Here is a 21,160-nt window from a genome sequence, read left to right as displayed (position 1 = left end):
GCCAGCTTCCCTCCAGGGCAGCATGCGTTCGGTTCTCACGCACATCAGCTCCATGACGTCGCCTCAGCTCTTCCTGACTGCCTGCTCCCTATGGACCCCAGGCTGGATACTGGGGGGCCAGGGGGTCCTTGCATCCAAGGGGGTCCTTGTGTCTCACTTGGGGGAGAAAGACCTGGGAGCAGAGACACGAGAGACAGGGCAGGGAGGCTGAGGGTGGGGCGCGAATGAGACAGAGGCAAGGGAGAGTAGGTCCCGCCTTGGGGATCAGGAGGTGTGCGGGGAAAAGGTGTAGAAGGTTCTCAGTGAGCGATGGGCAGTCAGGATGAGTGGGAGTTCCAGACAGAGGGAGCTGCGTGAGCGGAGGCCAGGATGAGAAGTTCACTATGTCTGGTTCAGGACATGGCAAGCAAGGAGAGGCTGCAGAGAACCACGTTCCTCTCAGGAGCCACGGGAAGGTCTTGAGTGGGGAGTGACAGAGCCAGAGGGTCGGGCCGAGCAGCGGCTCTGGCTGCTGCCAGAAGGTTGTGGGGCGGGGAGACCTGTGCGGCAGCTGCCGCATTAACTCAGGCAAAAGACGGCAGCGCAGCCCTAGGCAGAGGGCAGCACGGCGAGGCAGGGGCTCCCTGTGTCACGGGGCATCTGGGCTGCACAGCACCCCTACCCTTGGCCCCCCATCCATTTGTTCATTGAGTGTCTTTGATCTTAGGAGGCGGTTGGACCTGGGTGCAAATCTTGCCTTTGCTACTTCTTCACTATGGACAAGTCTCTTTGCTTTTCAGCCTCCATTTGCTCACCTGCAAAATGGGGTAGCTCCATGACACAGACTGTTCTCAGGATCTGATGACTCGTGTCAGAGTCTGGGCGCTATGCTCGGCTATGATGCGTATGACAGCTGTGCACAGTTCCAGTGATCCGGACCGGGCTCCGCACAGGGCGATGTCTTGTAATACGATCTCATTGTAATTCTCATAAACAATTCTATCATAAAATATGTGAATGTTTGCCCCAGGACTCGTGGCAGAGAAGGACGCCAGGGCTGGCCAAGCTACCTGTTGGCCTAGTGCCCTCTGGGTTGCAGCTCTCCGTGCCCTGCACCCGCAACTCTGGGAGACTTGAACGTTCTGCAGCTTAGGGGAAATTTACACCACGGATGTGAAGTCAGGCTGGGGATGCCCCTGGCGCCGGCTCAAGGCCAGGCCAGGAGAGGGGCATGAAGCTGGCTTACCAGCCAAAAGAGTTGTTTATGGAGTGGGAGGCTCATAAAAAATAATGGGCTGGATTTATTGTCCCCGCCTCGAGGGCCATTCCGGACCGCACAGGGCCAGGACAGGCCTCCTCCAGTAGCACCATAAATCTCTCCAGTAAGCAAGGGAGCTGTTTATTCTCCCGTCCACCTGGTCTGCAGCAGGCAGGGGAGCGAGGAGAACCTGCAACCCCACATGTCTTGCCTGGCGCTCTTGCCTGGCTGATCTTCTCCAAGGAGTGGCTGAAGGAGGCAGGTGCTGAGGCTGGGATGGGATTTGGTGGCATGGCCACGCCATCTCCCCTCTCCTTAAACAGGAAGTCCCTAGCCAAGTCCCAGGTCCCTTCCTGAGAGCAGGAAGTCCCAGCACTCAGTCGATAATGGAAAACCCTGGAACAAGACAGGGGATGTTTCTGGCCCTGCAGGAGCCGGGCTAGGGCCCCTCAGGTCAAGGCCTGGCTCAGATCCTGTAGGAGTCCCGTCCCAGGAGCCAACAGGAACCTGACAGCTAGGCACACTGATAGGATGCTATCAGTATGTGGCTGAGGCGGCTCAGGAGGGCCCGTGGGTCTCTGTCCATTGGCTTTTGTTTCTTTTGAGTTTGCAAGCGGATGGTGCAGGATAAAAAGAACTGGCTGTGGCATCAGAATCCAGTCCCTGATCCTGAAGTCCTGCTCCACGATGCAGCTCAGGGAAGCTCAGTTTTCCCTCCCATCATGGGGACATTAGTACTCATCCAAAGCATGTCACAGCGTGGCTGTGAGCATCAGGCGACCCTGTATGGAAACCACAGCAAAGCTGCAGGAGGGTGGAGCTGGGCCTGCTGAGGACACCTGAGCTGTGGAGGGTGGAGCTGGGCCTGCTGAGGACACCTGAGCTGTGGAGGGTGGAGCTGGGCCTGCTGAGGATACCTGAGCTGTGGAGGGTGGACCTGGGCCTGCTGAGGATACCTGAGCTGTGGGAGGGTGGAGCTGGGCCTGCTGAGGACACCTGTGGGCTGAGACAGGTATAGGGGAAGGACAGTATCTAGTCAGCCTGCAGGCCACAGAGAAGCCAGAGTGGGAGAGGCAGAGTGGAAGACGGAGTCAAGAGGAGGCTCAAGGACCAGCCAGGAGGAGGCTGGTGGGAGGGCCCAGGACTAGAGTCTAGGGTGGGAAAGAGGGCTCAGGGCAAGGGTTTCAGATACAGGCTGCCCCAGACACTGCTGGGGAGACTCACTAGGTCTCTGCTCTGGCTCAACCCCAGGAAACCTGTACCCTAAAACTCTCAAGTAACTCTCAAGGAGCCCCCAGCCAGTCCTGAGACGGCTGTGGACTTGGAGCAGGGGGCTCAGGCCCCAGAGGCAGGGTGGGCTTCTCTGGCAGTGCTTCTGACAGTGGCCGACTCGGTGGGTATGTGCTGTGCAGGGCCTCACCTCCAGCCACTTAGGGGTCTGAGTGCCAGCAGGAAAGAAACCTTTATTTTTAAGCCCACCACACAGGAAGCATGTGCTATGGTCTGAATGATTATGTCTCCTGCAAAATGATGCTGAAACTGAATCCCCATCACGGCAGTCCTCACTACACGGTGAATCTGCCAGAGTCTTGATCTTGCACTTCCCAGCCTCCAGAACTGTGAAAAGTAAACTCCTATCTTTATAAGTTACCCAGTCTCAGCTCTTTTGTTATAGAAGCAGGAATGAAGTAGGATGCAATCCTTTTTGCTGATTGACGGCGTGGGCAAGGGCGTGCTCTCCTGGGCTCCCACAGCCCCTGTCTGGCTTCTGTCACAACCCTCCACGCACTGTCTGGTCGGGACCTGCCTCAGGTTGGACCCTTGTACAGCCTGTGAGTTCCGAAAGGACCTGCCCTGGCACAAAAATGGGGCTTCCAAGTACTACCCGTGGGGGTGGAATGCAGGGGCCCAAGCATGTGGTCACTAAAGTGCGGTACAGATGGCAGAAGAGTCCTGATGTCCCCAATCCCCTAGGGAGATCTGAAACTCCACGAGTGTCCCAAGCTCCTAACCCCAATGAAGCCTTGAATCCTGAGCTTTTCCTCACTCAAGTCAGTCAAGTCCCTGCAATTGATCACAGCCCCAGGCTGGGCCAGGCCTGAGCCAGCCAGTCAGGAGGAGGAAGGTGGGCAGTGGCCCTCTGCACAAGGCTTTCCCGGACCCCTTGAATCTGATGCTGAGCAAGGCGCTGGGCAGGGTTCGGCGCTGTCTGCCTCTTTCAAAGTAGAGACCGGTGGACCCTGCCTTGAGCCCCAGGTCTCCCAGACCTCCAGGGTTCCGCACTACGAAGAGAACAAGGCCCCACCTTGTCCAGAGCCACCGAAGCTAAAATATTCCGCACCTATGTGACAGGGGTAACAGGCCTCGCTGAAGTGTAAACCTGGGACAGACAGAGGGCTCTGCCAAGAGTCAGCTCACCAAGCCTCTCACCGTCCCCTCACCCATCCTCCTGCCCCTTCTCCATACCCATCCTTCTGTCTCTTCCCCTCACCCATCCTTCTGTCCCTTCCCTTCACTCATCCTTCTGTCCCTTCCCCTCACCCATCCTGCTGTCCCTTCCCCTCACCCATCCACCTGTCCCTTCCCCTCACCCATCCTGCTGTCACCTTCCCCCTGCAGACATCCTCCTGCTACCTTGCTATGCTGTCACCTCCTCTCTCAGCCATGCTCCTGCCAACTTCCCCTATCAGCCCTCCTTCTGTCACCGTCCTTTCACACATCCCCACCACCTTCCTCCTCGGCCATCCTCCTGTCTCCTCCCTCCTTGGCTACCCTCCTGTCACCTCCCTCCTCGGCCACCCTCCTGTCACCTCCCCCTCGGCCACCCTTCTGTCACCTTCCCCTCAGCTACCCTCCTGTCACCTCCCTTGGCCACCCTCCTGTCACCTCCTCCTCAGCCATCCTGCCCTCTCCCCTTGCTGTCCCCATGTGGGTTCCAGACCCTGATGGCTTCCAGTGCTCTCTCTGGGCCTGCTCCCTGCTTCACCTGTACAACTGAGGCAAGTGCGATCTTCCTAAAATGGGCTCGTTCTCCTTCTCCTCAGGGCCGACAGGGCACCCTTCACTCTCACGGCACAGTCCGAATTCCTGCTAGACGGGGTCCCGTCCCTCTGAGTTCCGCCAGCTTTGGGCCTGACTTCAGGCTCCTGGGCCCATTGTCTCCCACGGCTGGTGGGACGACGACTCCTCTGGTCAACTGGAATAAGCTGGAATCTTCAGCGTCAGAGGACCCCGGGCCATGGGGCGAGGACAGGCTGGCCTGACGGAGAGACCCAGGCAGCGGGAGCAGCTGGACGATTGACAGGACGAAGGGAGTTGAGAAGGGCACTGGGGACGGGAGAGGCACTGGCCCCGGGTCTCAGCTAGGTTGGAACTGAATCAAAAGCAACCACACAGGAAAAGTGTCAGGCATAGGCCAGAGGCTCAAGCACCCTCCAGTGAGGCCCATGGAGTAAAACAAACAGACACCAGGACGGACATGAGCACCCATCCCACCAGGCGCTGTGGACCTGGGACAGCCACGGCATTGCCTGCAGTCAGATGGCACAGGATGGTGGATGGCATCTGAGGACTCTCTCTGCTCCAGACATCATTCCAGGAAAGTGAGGGAACAGGCCTGCGCCTCTCCCCAGGGTTTCTGGCTCCCTGTCTCCAGAGCCCTACTTGAAGTGGTGTTTTAAGGCCAGCTGCCTCCAATCCGTTGCTGTCCACCGAGCTCTGGGCCCAGATGACCCTGCCAGCCCCTTGCCCTCTCTTTCTACCAGAAACTCCTGCTGCTACCCAATCCCCCGCCTTAATCCTCCCAGCAGCATCCTGCCTATGTCACTCTGGCCCGTCTGTCTGCTGACCACCTACTTTCTCTCCATCAGCTGGCCACCACCTCAGAAGCCACCTGCTCTTGCAGGCTTCTTTTTTTTTTTTTGAGATGGAGTTTTACTGTTATCCAGGCTCGGGTGCAACGGCGCGATCTCAGCTCACTGCAACCTCTGCCTCCCGGGTTCAAGTAATTCTCCTGCCTCAGCCTCCCAAGTAGCTGAGATTAGAGGAGTGTGCCACATGCCTGGCTCATTTTCGTATTTTTTGTAGAGATGGGGTTTCTCCATGTTGGCCAGGCTGGTCTCAAACTCCTGACCTCAGGTGATCTGCCTACCTCGACTTCCCAAAGTTCTGGGATTGTAGGCATGAGCCACCACACTCGGCCTCTTGTGGGCTTCTCCAACCCCTTTCCATACCCAACTGGCTCCAGCCCTGAGCTCAGCTTCCTCTGCCTTGAACAGCCCGCTGGCCAAGCCCCTGGCCCTGCTCCTCATCCAGCATGCCCTGCCCAGGCACACATAGATTTGGGGACCACAGGCTGACCAGCATATTGGGCAGGCAGGTCCCTCTTCTCTTTAGAACCCAATTTCCACACTTGAAAAAAGAAGGGGGAAGCCATGGGATGGTTGTGATTCCTTTAAACACTGAGAGACAGCTGTGGGAGAGGGTCATGATTTGAACCCAGACCACCCGGGTTCCAGTCCTGCCACCGCTGGACACACCGTTTGCCTCTGTGAGCTTCTGGCCCACATCTGCAACATGGGAGCGGCTAGTACTCAGCTCACAGCGTTCGAGGAATTACAACGGATATTATACCCACCCGAGGGTTCAAGGGATTAAATGAAGCAGTATTAGGGTGACCCAATGTCTTGCTTTGCCTGGGACAGTCCCAGTTGATACCCACAGCCCTGGCATAATTAATAGTAGTATCTCTTTTCATTCTCACAAGTGTACTGCTTTGGATATTATTCAATGATAACTAAATGCGAATTATTGACTGTGGTGGTCGTGATGTGGATCCACATGTCATAAACGGCGTGGAGCCACACTCACACACTGTACCCACATCCCAATACTGGTTTGGATATTAAACTCTAGTGATGTAAGATGTCACCATTGGGGGAAATTGGGTGAAGGGTATCTGAGACTGCTCTTCACTATTTTTGCAGTTTCTTATGAATCTATAATTATTTCAAAATAAAAAGTTCTAAAAATCCTATTGTTTTGACTCTAGTTATTGTTAGGTATCTGCCCTTGCAAGCTTACAGATAAAATGAACAGATCCCCCAAATGCTTCATGGATGGGTTTTATAAGCAAAATAACTAAGTTCAATTGAACCAGAGGTCATCCAGCAAATACTCGGAAATGAGTGACAATGGTTCCCACGAGGCTGGCAGCTGCTCTAAAGCTCACGTATTTTATCAGCAAGCCCGAGCCCACGGGCTCTTACCTGGTCTGTGTATGGAAACATATGGCCATGATCTTCAGAGCAACACCCACGGCAACACAGTGGTACTTGACAGTTAATAGCAGTGTCAAAAAAAAAGCGTTTACTTTTAGGCCAGAGGTCTGGGGACATTCAGTGTGGGGATAAACATTAGCAACCGTTTTCTGTCTGCGTAACTGAGTTCATAACAAGAATCCTGAACTGTAGGAAAAAAGAGGCCAAGCCAACTCAGGCTGTTCCTGTGAAGGCAGAAGGGAAGTGCGTGCCACACTGCAGGAAATTTCTACCACAAGATGGCTTTTGAACTCTCGGTGCTTAAAGAGGCATACTCGGTGCCTGGAGCTGCAGGTGGTGCCAGCTGTGAAGGCATCTCTGCTGAACCTCAGGCCCTGCCTGAGTCTCACCATACCTGGGCCGACAACTGAGAGGGGTCCCAGAACCTTCCCCATTGCTGCTGCCTTCGCTATCAGGCAGGCAGGAGCCCAGGCTCTGGGGCCAGACTGGCAGACCTCCAATCCCCTGAAGCCACTGGCAATCTTGCGGTTCCCTAACCTCTCAGTGCCTCAGTTTCTTGATCTGGAAAATGGGGTACTGTAAAGATGCAATGAATGAAAATGCATGGAAAGTGCCTGGTAGCGGGACCTAGCATGCACAAGCATGCATTGGATGCGGCTCTTGCTATCATCATCATCATCATCATCATCATCATCACATTATACACAAAGGGACTGATTCCGGACGCCAGGCTTTCCTACTGCTGGCCCCCACCTCTGACTCTGGCTGGGACCACCATCACTCTTGATGCCAAGTCTTGAGCTTTGTGAACAGTGGGCTCGAGTCCCACAAGGAATGCCTGTGGAGGGAGGGCAATGCGGTTTCCTACACGTATTTATACATGTGTTTAAACAAACTCCAAACTTTAACCGGAAGGTGAACTCATGCAGTCCTTGGGGGGAGAACCTCAGGCTGCCCCACGGCCTGTTCCACTGCATAAAACCCCAGCAGAGCAGCTGCACGGCAGGCTCTCTGTGCATGTGGCCTCATTTCTCCCAAACGGGGGCCCTCATCGATAGAGGACCCCTACTGACTGGCCCCCTACCCAGCCCAACCACAAGGTCCACCAGTCCACACTGACCAATATCTAACAGCACGACCCGAGGGCGCTGTGAGCTCACTGCTGTTCTGATGCTCCTCAATGTCCACACTGAACTGTTCGCCACCCTGCCTTGTTCCCCGTCCCATCCTGGCTCTGCCCATTCCCACCTCCCTGTCTTCCTTCCTCCCTCTGTCCTTTCCAAAGGCCCAAGTTGGCAGTGGGACTCAGAGATGTGGGGACCATAGTCCCTGCCCACAGGGAGCTCCCAAGCTGCAGGGACACAGGCACCATGAGGCAGAAAACCACTTTCTGGAGCTTGTTGCCAGCAACAGCAGGGGGCGGGGGACAGAGGTGGTCACTGGGGCACAGAAGAGCCAGAGTCCAACAGTGTTCCCTGAGGGCTTAGCTCAGAATGGGCTGTCCCGTGGGCAGCGCGCTCTCACTGGGGACTAAGTGTGGAAGCCGTCAGTAGACAGGGCGGGGTGAGGAGCAGGGCCCTGGTGCTCCCTCTGTGTTGTGACTCCTGATTACCTGTGCCCAGCGGGGACACCACTCAGACCTCTGCAGGAAGGATGGGTGGCTGGGCACTCTGGAGGGCAGCCCTGAGGCTGAATAGGTGCAGGACCACCAGCTCGCTAGTTCCTCAAGGACAAAGCTGGCCTCTTGATCCTCTCCCTCCCCCTCCGCTGAATGCGCAGGCTCCCGTGCAGCACCTGGCACATGTCAGCAGAGCCTTGTTCCAAGAGCTCCCAGGTCCTGACTCTGCGGCTGGCTTGCTGTGGGGCCCTGGGCCAGGCCCTGCCCTCTCAGGGCCTCAGTTCCCTCATCTGTCACAAATCACATGAGTAAGAGCCCGTGTTTATTGAAAATGTCTTTTCAATACCTTTTTAACCCTACGAAGCAGGTATTATGACTACCTCCATTTTACAGGTGAGGCACAAAGAAGTTAGGTGACTTGCTCAAGGTCACGAGATGGTCCGTGGAGGAGCTGGGGTTATACAGCCTAGGCCTCTGGGCCTGAAGCCCTGCTGTGAGCCTGGGCTGTTTCCTACAACGATGGAGACAATGTGACATTTCCTCTCACTCTGGTGCCTTCCACCAAGGCTGAGGCCAGCCCACAGGGGGCGTCTGATGAGGCTTCAGAGCAGAGCCGAGCAGGACAGTCTCCTGCACGGAGGGCCAGGGGCATCTCAGACCCAAAGCTGCCGGCAGCCAGTGCAGCCCAGTGTCAGAGCTAGACCCTCGGAATGGCGATATTTCACCAGGTGGAGGAGGAGACCACGTCATGAATGTCTCTGCTGCTCAGATGAGGAAACCAAAGCCACAGAATCCCCGGAGCATTTCCCCTCAGCACATGACTCTACAGGAACTCTTAGGACCTCTACTTAGCATGTGATCCCCTTTCCACGCCGAACGCTTCCCAGGGGACCATGCCTCGGATCCTAGGGGCCAGTAGAGCACCCAGCACATGAATGAATGAATGAATGAATGAACGAATGAGCAGGTAAATACAAGTGACCTGCGCTCATGTAGCTAGCAGGACTGAGACCTTCCAGAGCCCTTTCTACTCCCAGCTCGATTCTGGTCAGATTGAAAGAAAGAATTCTACACTGAGAGAAAAGGAGAAAGTTCCTCCAGGAGGCCACATCTTCCTGTGGCATCAATTTGTCACAAGTTAGAGACAAGAAGAGCAGTGTGGGAGAGGGAGAGAGCCTGAAGACGCTGCCTTCTAGATACACCAGGCACAAGGGTGTGATAGGGCAGCGGGCGGGCCCCTGGGGCTGTGGCCAGAGGAGGGATTGTCAGTGCTTATTGGGCTAGGGCTGAGTGGGAGGTAGGGGGTCCTATCATGGGACCAGAACCTGAGCTGGGAAGTGCTGAGTAGAGGGAAACTGGCCAGATCCCAACATCTCTGACTCCCTCCCACCCAGTGTAGGCACAGAGGAGCAGCCTGTGTGTGCCCCTCCAAATCACGCCTGTGTTCTAAAGACCTGAAGAAGCTGCCTGCATCAGTCACTAATCCTAGGACAGGTGCTGCCCTTGATTGACCAGAGCATTTTCCTGCAAATGGGGAAAATTTGAAAGCTAGGCCCATTTTATGGCTGAAAAGGCCCAAAGAGGCAAGAGTAATTGTGCAGAGGCCACATGGAGAGCTGGAGCTGAGAACCCAATCCTCCCAAGCCTAGCCTGGGTCGCAGCCACTCCATGGGCCGGGGTGTGCTCTGGCACCTAGGAAGCGGGGCCACTCAGAAGGGCTGAGCCCTGTGTTTCTCAGCCAGGAGTCTGGACTGACCTGGGCCAACTCCTCTCACGCATCTGGTTCCATCTAATCAAAACCAGCCTGTGTGCTTTTCTCCCTGCTCGGGGGTAGGCCCCAAAGAGCTGGACAGGCATGAGGAAGAGTCAGGTGATAGGAGGAATCTAATTTGCCAAATGGCTCTGGCTCCATCAGCCCTCCCAGGGGCTATGGGAATCAGAGGTCACTTGTGTGCAAAACAAGCTCAGGCTTAGCTCCTCTGACATGCTCTAATTTTGAGCTATAACAATCATTATTGCAGTTGACACTAATGGTGGGAAATTGTCACAACAGACTGAGGCTCAGAGAGGTAGACAACCTGCCCTGTCCCCAGGTCCCTGTCTCCCCGACGGGCATTCACGGGCAGCTGGCCACCGTGCTGTGTGCTGGCTCTGCCCTCTTCAGGATTTCCACACAGCCATGGAAACCCATTGGAATGCTGCAGCTTGTCATTGGAGAGCAATCTGGTAAGTTATCTGTTGTTTTTTAGATTGATTTAATTGCCCAGATTAAAAAATCAGGAGAGGCCACACAAAAATCCTAAGGAGAGAAGGCACTTCCTTGACCAACAAGCTGGTTAATGCAGATTGGGACTGAGGCCCCCAAATCCATATTCTGGTTAAACCTGGATTCCTGGCTTCCTTAAAAATCAGGATCTGGCGGCCTGGGGCATCTGGGTGGCGTGAGCCACGTGTGCCCAGGGTCCCATCCAACACTAGCCCCTGCACAATCTATGTCATGCCAGCCCCTGGAAGTGTCGGCGTTCCCCCAGATGGCCTCCCCTCTCCCCTGAGCATCACTTCCTACCTCTGCTCAACCAGCTTTCCCACAGCTACCTCTGCCCAAAATCCAAACTCTTGCCACGGCCCACCAGGCCCCATGTTGTCCAGCCCCCACCTTCCCGCCTTGGGCTCCTCCCGCTTCGCGCACTCTGCTCCTTCATCCTACCCTTTGTTCTGCTTTTCATGTGCCCATTCCCACCCCAGGGTCTTTGCACATGCCCAGCCTGGAACATTCCCCACAGTCTTCCCATCTCGCTTTCTCATCAGCTCCAGCACCGTCTGCTGTACCACCCGTGTCTTTCCTCTCGTGCCGCATCACCTCCCGAGGAGCGAGCCCCACTGCTGGTGTGCCTGGCTCGGATCCTGGCTCTGCCTCTTCCCTAACTTCACTGGGCTTTGGCTTCCTCAGCGTCACAACCCAGCATCCCCGGGCAGTGGCAAAGGTGGAGTGAGCTGGTCTCTGGGCAGTGCTCAGGCCCGTGCCTGGCTCAGCACAGGCAGCTCCTGCCGTCACTGCTCCCACATCATCCCCTTCCCAACCCCAGTCCTGTGGGGGACGCTAAGGTTTGTAACCTCCTCAGCGCAGCAGATGCTTACAGGCCAAACCTGTAACTAACAGGCTGTGGCTGCAGGTGTGACATGCCCACTGCACACCCTCCTTTCAACCAGGGGCCTCAGCTCCACTTGGAGCCCTGCTGGGGAGAAAGCCGGAACAGAGCACACACAGCCTGGCTGAAAAGGAGGCTCACACCACCCTGGCCTGGGACCCTACAGCCTGCTCAGAGCAGTCACTCTGTGAACTCCCCTCCCCGGATGAAAGCAGAGGCCCCTCCCTGCACTTGCTCACTCTGTCCCTATAAATCTGCTTCTTATACAACCTGTTGGGCTCAGAGTCCTGGTTTATAGGGTTTTCCTCCATCTTGGGCAGCTTGGCCCCACAGCCCACAACTGGGAGGTCTTACAAGGCGCAAAACAAACTCCTGATGCCCGGGAGCCACCTGGGTGGAGTGTGGACAATGTGACAGCAGCAAGTGCCAGGAGCCACGGAGCTCGGGCTTTCTGTTCTTCCGGGGACACCACAGAGCCATGATTAGCAGGCCCGTCCTGTCTTTGAGGCAATGAACACTAAGAATCCTAAGGAGCCTGTTTGAGTATTTCCACTTTATTATCCTGAGTACTTTTTAGATGTTTTTGCTTTCACTTTCTCAGGAACTGTTTTCTAATGGAACTCCAGCCTAGGCTGGCAGAGTTGCACCTCACAGCCTCCTGCCTGCCCACGGGAGGCTGGAACCTCGTCCCAGGGTCCTGCTCCATCTCTGAACTGCCGGGTAACACCACATCCCCAGTTTGCGGGCGAGGAAGCTGGGGAGCAGTCAGTAGAGCTGCCCATGGGAGGGCTTCCAGCGTGGGAGGGGAGGAGCTGGATTTACACAGGGTCTGGCTGGCCTGGAGCCCAGTGCGTGCCCTTTGGTTCCCCATCTCTCAGCGTGAGCCCCTCTCCGAGCCTTCTGCAGGTGCTGTGTCCTAGAGAGGCGCGCCCTTCCCAGGAACGCCCCCGAGGCCCGCCAGCCTCCAGCGCCTCCTCCTTGTTAAGGGTCAGCAACGGGGGCGTGCTCGAGCTGGGGCAGTCCTGGCCTTCTTCCTTGCATCTATTTCCTTGACAGCTCACGACAGCCAGGCCCTGGGAGCCTTGGCTCCTGCCTCTGCCCTCACAGCACACTCTGCTTTGGCACACAGCCCTGCCTCAAGATGCCTGACCTTGCATTATCTGAAGCAAGAGACGGGCCTCAGGAAATGCTGTTCTCTGCCTGGAAGTCCCTCTCCTCCAAGCACATGTGTCCTGGCTTTCTGGCCAGCTCTGCCGCCACCTCATAGCCCCACTGCCCTGAGCCCAAACTCCAGGATCTGACCACTGATGCCCTAACACCAAGTCCCTTCGCCTGCTGGGCTTGGCTGGCAGCCAGGCTCCACTTCAGCCTGGGTCTGCCACCTAGTGCTCCAGCTGGTGGGGTGTCTTCCTGGGGCCCTCTGCATCTCCCCAGGCTGGCCTGCTACCCTGCCTGGCCTCCAAACAGCAGGCTCCCGACCACAAGGACCCTCTCCTGGCGGAAAACCCAATGAACAGGCAGCAGGGAGTCACTGGTGCTGCCAGGCTCATGGAGACAGAGAAGTTGGCACACAGCCTGGGTAGCCTCAAGCCCCTTTTGGAGAAGGAGCCCATGGAGAATGCTGCCCCACTCTTCCCGGCCACAGACAGCCCCCAACCCAGAAAGGAAAACAGCTCCTCTGGTCCCATGTGCCACTTGCGGCCCCACATATAAACACGAGAAACACCCGCAGCCCTAGTGTAGCAGGCAGAGGGAAGGAGCTGGAAGGAGGCCCGTGCAGAACCAATACCAGACGTGCAAAACAGTCATTCAGACTACCAGCAAAATTCCCTGCCTTGACCTTGAGGGCCCCAGAATTGAGATGTGGAGAACGAGACTCTGGGGGCTGCCCATCCTTGGGGGGGACATGCCTGGTCAGCACAGGCCGTACTCACCATTGGAGCGGTGGATGCAGGTGTGCTGGTTGTCACTAAGGAAGAAGCCACTGTGGCACTGACACTCGTAGCTGCCCATGGCGTTGACGCAGATCTGCTGGCAGCCACCATTATTGTCCTGACACTCATCCACATCTGTGAGAAGAGGAAGAGAATGGGAACAGAAATCACACCTAAGTTGGAAGCAGGGCACGATGGGCTGGCGGGACAGGGATGCAGTGAATTTCCTCACATGGCCCTGAAGGGAGAGACTCCAGAGAGGGCCTCCCTGGTGCTGTATGATGGTGATACTGTACAGTGGCCTCCACGGCCCTGCACCATGGTGGCACTCTCCAGTGGGCCTCCACCAGCCCTGCATCACAGTGGTACTCTACAGTGGGCCTCCACTGTGCTATGCTATAGTGGTACAGTGGGACTCCATGGGGATGCACCATGATGGTACTCTACAGTGGGCCTCCGTCACACTGTGCTACAGTGGTACGGTGGCCTCTGTCGGGCTGTGCTACAGTGGTACGAGGGCCTCCGTCGGGCTGTGCTGCAGTGGTACGGTGGGTCTCCGTCGGGCTGTGCTGCAGTGGTACGGTGGGTCTCCATCGGGCTGTGCTACAGTGGTACGGTGGCCTCTGTCGGGCTGTGCTACAGTGGTATGGGGGTCTCTGTCACGCTGTGCTGCAGTGTTATGGTGGCCTCCGTCGGGCTGTGCTGCAGTGGTACGGTGGCCTCCGTCGGGCTGTGTTGCAGTGGTACGAGGGCCTCTGTCATGCTGTGCTGCAGTGGTACGGGGGTCTCTGTCACGCTGTGCTGCAGTGTTATGGTGGCCTCTGTCAGGCTGTGCTGCAGTGGTATGGGGGTCTCTGTCACGCTGTGCTGCAGTGTTATGGTGGCCTCCGTCAGGCTGTGCTGCAGTGGTACAGGGGTCTCTGTCACGCTGTGATGCAGTGGTACACAGCGGGACTCCATGGTGATGCCACACAGTGGTACTCCCAAGAGTGACTCAGGGAAAGAGTTCAACGGCTATGATGCTAGCTCACTCCAACTCAACAGTGCTCTCTGAGTGCCCAGCACCGTTCTAAGCATCCTACCTGTATTAATTCCTTTAATTCTCACAGCAACCCTGTAAGTCAGATCCAGGTACCAGCCCATTTTATAGATGAGGAAACTTAGGTGCGGAGAGGCAAGTCACTTGTCTAAAGTCCTACATATGGTAAGTGGCAGAGGCAGGATTCAAACCTGGTGGTCCGACTCTGAAATCTCGGCTTGCAGTGACGTCGCCAGACCCCTCCCCTCGCAGGAAGACAGAGCAGCCTGCAGCAGCTGTCCCCAATACATGGAGCTTTGCCAACTGCACCCCACGAGCCCCTGTCTCCTGACCCTGCTCAGGTTTACCACCAGCAGCACAATACGGCAACAGGCTGGAGCACAGGGCAACACCCCAAGGCTCTGTGCCCTGCAACCGATTTCAAAAGCCCTGAGAATGAGGAGGTTTTTATGAAGAAAAGGCCCTGACCTCCGGCTGCCAAGGCGGCTGCAGAAGGCTGCCAGGTGGTCTCCCCACTCTTGGGGAGAGACAGACCTCAGGGCCGACACTCATTTCTGACCAGAGGCCGCTGGCACAAAGGGCGCTATTGGCTGAAAAGAGTCTTTATGGAGTTCTGGTCTTGAAGAGAACAGCATGTTTCAATTACCAGAGTCATAACCCCCCCTCTGTCAGTTTGTTTAATGAAAGAAGGGCTTCTTAAACCTTAATGTTCCATGTCTGTATTGTCATTTTAATAGGCAAATATATAAAACCACAAAGGCAGCGTGAGCTACTGGCTGCTTCTAGCCAATCCCCGGCCCCCGACACACACACACACACACACATACACACACACACACACACACACACACTTGGCGTTGAGCCTTTGATACTCTTCTTTCTAACACAGACATCTTTTACTATTGGAACCAAGAGGATGTGAAAACGTAGAGTCGGTGACCTGCACTGAACTGGGACAGGACTCAGCTGCGGAGTGATGTGAGCTGGGTCCTATTTAGACTCATGGACAACAGACCACTTTACCACCTAAGACACCACGCGGCTGCCTTTGAGGCCGACAGCGAGGCTATTATTCTTTGGCAAGCTCAAATGTCAGCCGTGTGGGCAGCCAGAGGAGGCAGGCAGAGCTCTGAACTTTAAAAGCCACCAGCAGTTACAGCTAAAATGGGAGAGGTGGCCCTCGCTGAGAGGAGCCAGGTGATCGCAACATGACCCGACAGTCTGCCTGGGGAAGCCTAGCGGGGAGGGAGAGGGACTATTCTCAGCACCTTTCTCCATTCAACAAAGCCTTGCTTAGGACCCCCCGGGGCCCAAGGCCAATGCCACCTTTGCTGGGGGCAGCCCCTAGGTGTGGTGAGTGGTCGCCTCCCTCCCCTCCACACCTCAGCCATGTCTGCCCCTGGGGTCTGTCTCCAGCCTGCACTGGACCATGAAAAGCACCAAGCCAGGCCCCATGTCCCACTCATCCTGTTAACAACACACAGCAAACATCCGTGAGTGTTGATTATGTGTCAGGAGCAGGCCCACGCGATCCTCACAGCTACCTGTGTGATAGGTCGTGTTACTGACCCCATTTTACAGATGAGGACACGGAGGCTCTGGGAGCTGAAGTAGCTTGAGTACAGTGACCCAGCCCTAGGGTCTAGCTGCAGAACACGTGCCTCTGGCCCCGGGCTAAGCTGGCCGCGTCAGCAAGTGTGCTCAGACTAATGCTGCAAAGAGCTGGCCGCTCCTCACACGAGCTGGAGTCCCTGTCAACTTGGGCACATGCACGTCAGCCCCAGAGGCAGCTTGCCGCGAGGAGCACTGGGAAGGGCCCAGCATTCCTGGGGTTAGTCCCATCTCTGGACCAATAAGACCCTGCAGAGAACTGTGCTGGCATACACTTAACCATGAGACCTGGATGTGGGCAGCTATCCCTGGGACTCAGTCCAGATCCCTCTCGTGTCACAGTTGTTACGTTTCTTCTCATGGTTCTCAGATTCCTTGCTCTGTACCTTGGCTTCCCTACCTCCACTAAAAGTCCAACTGTAAAGCAAACCAAACAGATACAGACCCTCAAATGCTGAGTTCCCGGTGCAGAAATGCTACCTCATCCCTGTCACAAGTAAGCTCCCTGGTGCCACCCATCTGCAGCCGTCTGGCCAGGTCGCTCCTCACCTCACTGAAAGCTTGAAGCAAAGGGCGGTTGACGTAAGGCATCTACAAACCCTCAGTGACCTGGCAGGGCGGCTGGGCCTTGGGACAGGGCTGTTTACTCTGCTAGGGAACAATGACTCGCCAGTGCTGATGAATAATGGGAAACAAATGCGGGGCCATGTAAACATGTCTTGTCCCCACTCCCAAGTGATAAAGCCCTGAGATGAAGCAGACGGGAAGAGGGGGCTGCCCCCTGCACCCTTTTCCCACTGTGGTCCAAACAGGCCTTACCCCTGGCCCCCAAGGAGGGGAGGAAATCACAGCTGCCAAATCTCTTGGATGGCCTGAGGCCATGAGCAGCATCTCTAGGGAAGGGCCTGAGGCCCCACGCACGGCTCTTGTACCCCGTGTCTCCAGCACTCCCAGTGGGCCCCACACTGAGGTCTGAAGAGCGTCCAACCGCAGCAGCTGGGTCTGTGAGATGCCGCCCACAAGCCCAGGACAGACTGGGCTCACCTGGAGGCCCTGGCCAGGCCTGGCAGGGCACTCTGAGAAACAGTCCTTTGGCCCTTTCCAAGGGGTGCTGTGAGCCCAGCACACCCTGCCCCATGGTCCCCCAGCATTCGGCACACTCTGTTATGAGAGGTGCCCTCATGGCGAGAGGGGAACCCATGCCTGGGAGTCAGGCTCCCTGAGTTCTGCCCCTGTCTTGCCCTGTGGCCTGTGGGCGATGTCCAGGCCTCATGCCTGGGAAGGGCTCCCAGAGCTTGAGGGATTGCAGACCATGTTCTCTGGGAAGTGCTCCTGGAATGCCTGTGGTGTGTGCAGCCCTCCTCCTTCTCTGCCCCGTGGAACTGACTGTCAGTGCACGGATGGGTCCTGTGTGGCTGGCCCCGAGTGAGAATCCCACCCCACCCCCAAGCCCGCACACAGACGTCACCATTGAGGCTGGGCGGGGTTGCCAACCTCACTACCGCAGCGAGGCCCCTGCTCAGGCACTATCTTAATAAATCCACACAATAGCTCTACGCCGGGGGCATTATTCTTATTATTCCAGATTCTCAGGTGAGAAAACTGAGGCCTGGAGACGGGGAGAGATTTTCTCAAAGCTCTAAAAGAGGCAGAAGGAGAACTGGAAGCCCCATGAGTCCAAAGCCCTCCCTCTCCTCCTCTTGAGGAGCCTTCAAGCCCGATGACAGTAGTGAGATGAAGGTACCCAGGTTTTGATGCTTACAAACCTCCCTGGCCCCTCCACACCCACCTCTCCAAAACCTGGTGCTCAGCCTCCTCCTCTGTGTAGTCTTTCTGGTGTCCAGCATAATTCACTCCACCCCAGCTTCCAGGCCAGGCCTGCCTTCCTTCACTACTTCCTTCCTCTGCCCTGGACCAGAGAGGGCTTGGCTGTCCTGTCCCTGCCCTGAGGTGAGGACAGATCTGAGTCTCCTTTATATCCTTGCTCCTAGCAGCGGGTCAGGCCAAGAGTGAGTGCCCAAGTGACAGGAGGGTAAATGGGATGGCACAGTTTGTGCTTGCACACACCAGTGCCAGGGAGCGCATTACTGCCAAGGGACCAGTCCCGGGGGGCAGAGTGCTGTCCTCATTCCCACTGGGCATGACGGGGGCTTCAGCTGTGAGTGGGCTCTCGCAGCCTGCCCACTTCTTCAGCCATGCTCTAGGAATCTCCTGCAGCTGCTCTCTGAACACACCCCACCCAGGCGCCTCTGCCCGAGTGTGCATGCCACCTTCCTTCTGGAACTGCCTCCCCTCCTTGTCCAGACTGAAGTTTTTCTTGCCTTCTGAATCTACCTGAAATGTCTCTGTTCCTTCACTCACTCCATGGACACCAAGCACCTACTCTGTGCCACACTACCCGTGAGCTGCCAGGGACACCCAGCTCTGGGCCAGAGCACACAGATGGGAGGCTTCCTGGAAGAGAAGTACGAGCTGCTTTGAGAAGAGCAGAGAGATGTGAGCTGAGCCCGGGGACCCCGGAGGAGGCGGAGGTATTCTGAAAGCAAAGGCTGTGGAAGGGGCAGGGCAGGGCCCAGATGGGGAAGGGCTTGCAGCCTCTAACAGAAGAAGAGTTCTGGAAGCAACCAGGGAAAGGTGGCTGACTGGGTCCTGGATGCTGGGCTAAGAGGAACAGCAGAGCCAGGCTGTGGGCATGGAGAGTGAGCAAGGCTGCTCTGTGGCCTGCAGCCTGCCCTGGAGAGACCCCACACAGCGCTCAAAAACTCCAGCCCTGTCCGGGTCCCCACATCAGTCCAACTAGCAGGGGGACAGTCCCTGCAGAAAACATGTGTGCAGCCTGACACGCAGAGCGTCCCAAACCACTGAGGCCTTGGGCCAGGGCTGAGCCTGCGTGTAGTGAAGCCCCGGAGTGGGCCTGTTTCCAACCCAGGGTCCAGAATCCCTGGGCGGCTCCAGGAGGGGTAGGGGGAGCGTCCTGCCTCTGAATCCTGCTGGCAGCTCATGGTCCTTCATCTATATTTATGACCACAGCTGAATGTTCCCAGAAGGCACAGAGCTCCTCGGCACAGCACAGGGACTTAGCTACAAAGCGGAGAGGAGGTCCCCTGGGCTCTGGGGCAGACTCTAGGAGGTTCTTTTCAGGAAATCCTTTCAACTGGTGAGAGACCGAGGAGGTAGAGTGGAGAGCGGGCCCTTGATGCCCAGCTCTGGGAGGAGCCTTTCACGGCTGTCTGGACCGGCCTGGTTCAGGCTGGAAGGCACTGGTCCACAGCCTCCTATGATGTACAACTGTATCTGTGATTGTGCCATCAGAACTGTTGGAGCCCTCCCCTCTTCCGGGACAAGGGTGAAATGGCAGGCAAGGGAGCTGGGAGGAAGAGAAGGTGGAACCTTGGCAGGCCCTGACACAGGGGCCTTCAGCAGGTGGGGTGGGCAGACACCCTCGGAAAAAGATGACTCCAGTGAGGTCTGGGACAAAAGACAGGGATCCTGAAGGTCCTTGAAGTCTGCTCCCTGTGAGCAGTGAGCTCTCATTCCTTCAGCCCGCAGAGCTGGGGGAAGGCAGAGGTGGGAGAGGGGAAGGACCGGGTCAAGAAAGGCCGAGCATTTGGAGCATAAAAGAGGGGCCTCAGTGGTCAGGGTCTGGCCCTCACTCCACCCAGCCACCAGGCCTGAGGACCCTGCTGTCCTTGAAGCCTGTTTCTTCTGCCACTCTCCCAAGGGTCTGACCAAGGCTGCTGACTTTTTCCATGCCACTTTGCCCTGCCACTTTGCCCGTCCGTCTCCCTGGCTCCCATGAGACAGCCCCGGCTTGGACCTCAGCTTCCGCTTTGGGGTAGGCTGCACACTTCTCCTGGGTCTCTCAGCCTCCAGCCTCTCCTTCCCAATCCCTTCTCCAGGGGCAGTGGCTGCTGTGATGAGTCTGGTTGGAACAGGACATGGCACCTTGGTCCCACGGGGTCTCTGGGATCAGGTCCCATCACCTCACTGTGCACTGCCCACAGTGCAGCTCTGGAGGCCGGGGTGGCGGCAGATAGCCCTCACCTGTGACTCTTGCCCATCGCCACTCGGTCCTCACAGGTGCAGGCCACCTCCAGTCACTGAAGGGTCACGTGTGAGAGGAGACCCACGTGCTGTGATTGACATGGTTGTTTTCCAGCAAGGAGAATTTCCAGAGCTGACATCAGCAGGCCATAGGTTGACCTGCTTCCGAAAGGCCTCTGCAGGCGGACCAGTTTCCCCGGGAGGTGTGCTTTTTGGCTCGGGATGCTGATGTTTGTTTTTATTAATAGCTGGCTGTTTGTTCTACTTTGGACCAAGAGTCCAGGTTCACAGTTATTTATAACAACTAAAAATTACTTCTGGATCCAGCTCTGGCTGCTTTGTGTTTCCCGCAAATGTTTCCCGATTTGAAACAGAGACTCTCTGTTCTGCTTGGACCCCACCCATGTTTTCATGGCTGTCAAGAGCCTACTGTGTGTCAGGCCCTCCACTGGCTCCAGTGTCCCAGCTCCCACAGAAGCTCTGGAAACAGAGGCAGAGGTGCCCAGCCCATCTTAGGAAGCGAACTCGACCTCCAGCACTGAGAGCTCCCACCTGGTCCCAGGGGGCTGAGGGGCCCCGGCCGCCGGCTCCTTTCAGAAGGGTGGCTTAGGCAGAAAAGCCTCTTGGCTATCTAGCGGCTCTTGCAAAATTGCATTTGATGAGTTAAGTGTAAAGAAATGAGAACCAGATGGATTAGGTTTCGGGTAAAATACACACGGGTCTTAGAGCTTTGGGGCCTGAGTTCTGCCAGATTCAGAACACTCTCCAAGCTGGCAAGAGCTGCTGGCACAGGCAGGCAGGAGGTGTGCCTGGGGTCTCCTAGGACCTGTCTGCTTCCTGGTCTGGGCATCAGCTGAGGCCTTCCCTGGGGGTCCTGATTCCCCAGCAGGTTGGCCATGTGCAGAAGACACAGAGCCGACCTCTTGGCCTGGGCCTGAGTCCAAGCTCAGGGTGGGAGATGAGGCGTATGAATGGTAAGGTCAGCTTTCCAGACCAGCAAGCTCACTGCTCATGTCCAAACCCAGCAAGCCAGTCCAAGGGAGGTGGAGGTGGTGAAGCCTGCTGGCCATTGGGGTCTGCTGACTCTGCCCTCCCCAGTCTGAGTCCCGCCTTCCAGCCCAGCTGCTGCCCTGCCGCCCCCTGCTGTGCATCTCTAGGGAAGGACGGGAGTCTGCCGCCCAGTGCAAACCACTGGCCAGTCCTCACAGGGGTCTGCATGACGCGGCCCTGGGACCACTGCCCACGGGAC

The 21,160-nt window shown here is 56.6% G+C and overlaps 1 protein-coding gene across 2 annotated transcripts in view; it reads right to left on the bottom strand.

The window, feature by feature from the left end:
• SCUBE1 (signal peptide, CUB domain and EGF like domain containing 1) overlaps positions 1-21,160 on the bottom strand; it is a 141,862-nt gene that overhangs the window by 74,560 nt on the left and 46,142 nt on the right. For both annotated transcript variants that reach the window (XM_025399327.1, XM_025399328.1), the window contains exon 4: positions 13,218-13,352. In XM_025399327.1, coding sequence (XP_025255112.1) covers positions 13,218-13,352 — 135 coding nt within the window. The remainder of the gene's footprint in view (positions 1-13,217; positions 13,353-21,160) is intronic.

The sequence above is a fragment of the Theropithecus gelada genome, chromosome 10 (genome assembly GCF_003255815.1).
Source record: "Theropithecus gelada isolate Dixy chromosome 10, Tgel_1.0, whole genome shotgun sequence".
Lineage (NCBI taxonomy): Eukaryota > Metazoa > Chordata > Mammalia > Primates > Cercopithecidae > Theropithecus > Theropithecus gelada.
Note: the sequence above shows the minus strand (reverse complement) of the source record. Positions and strands in the feature narration are given on the sequence as shown.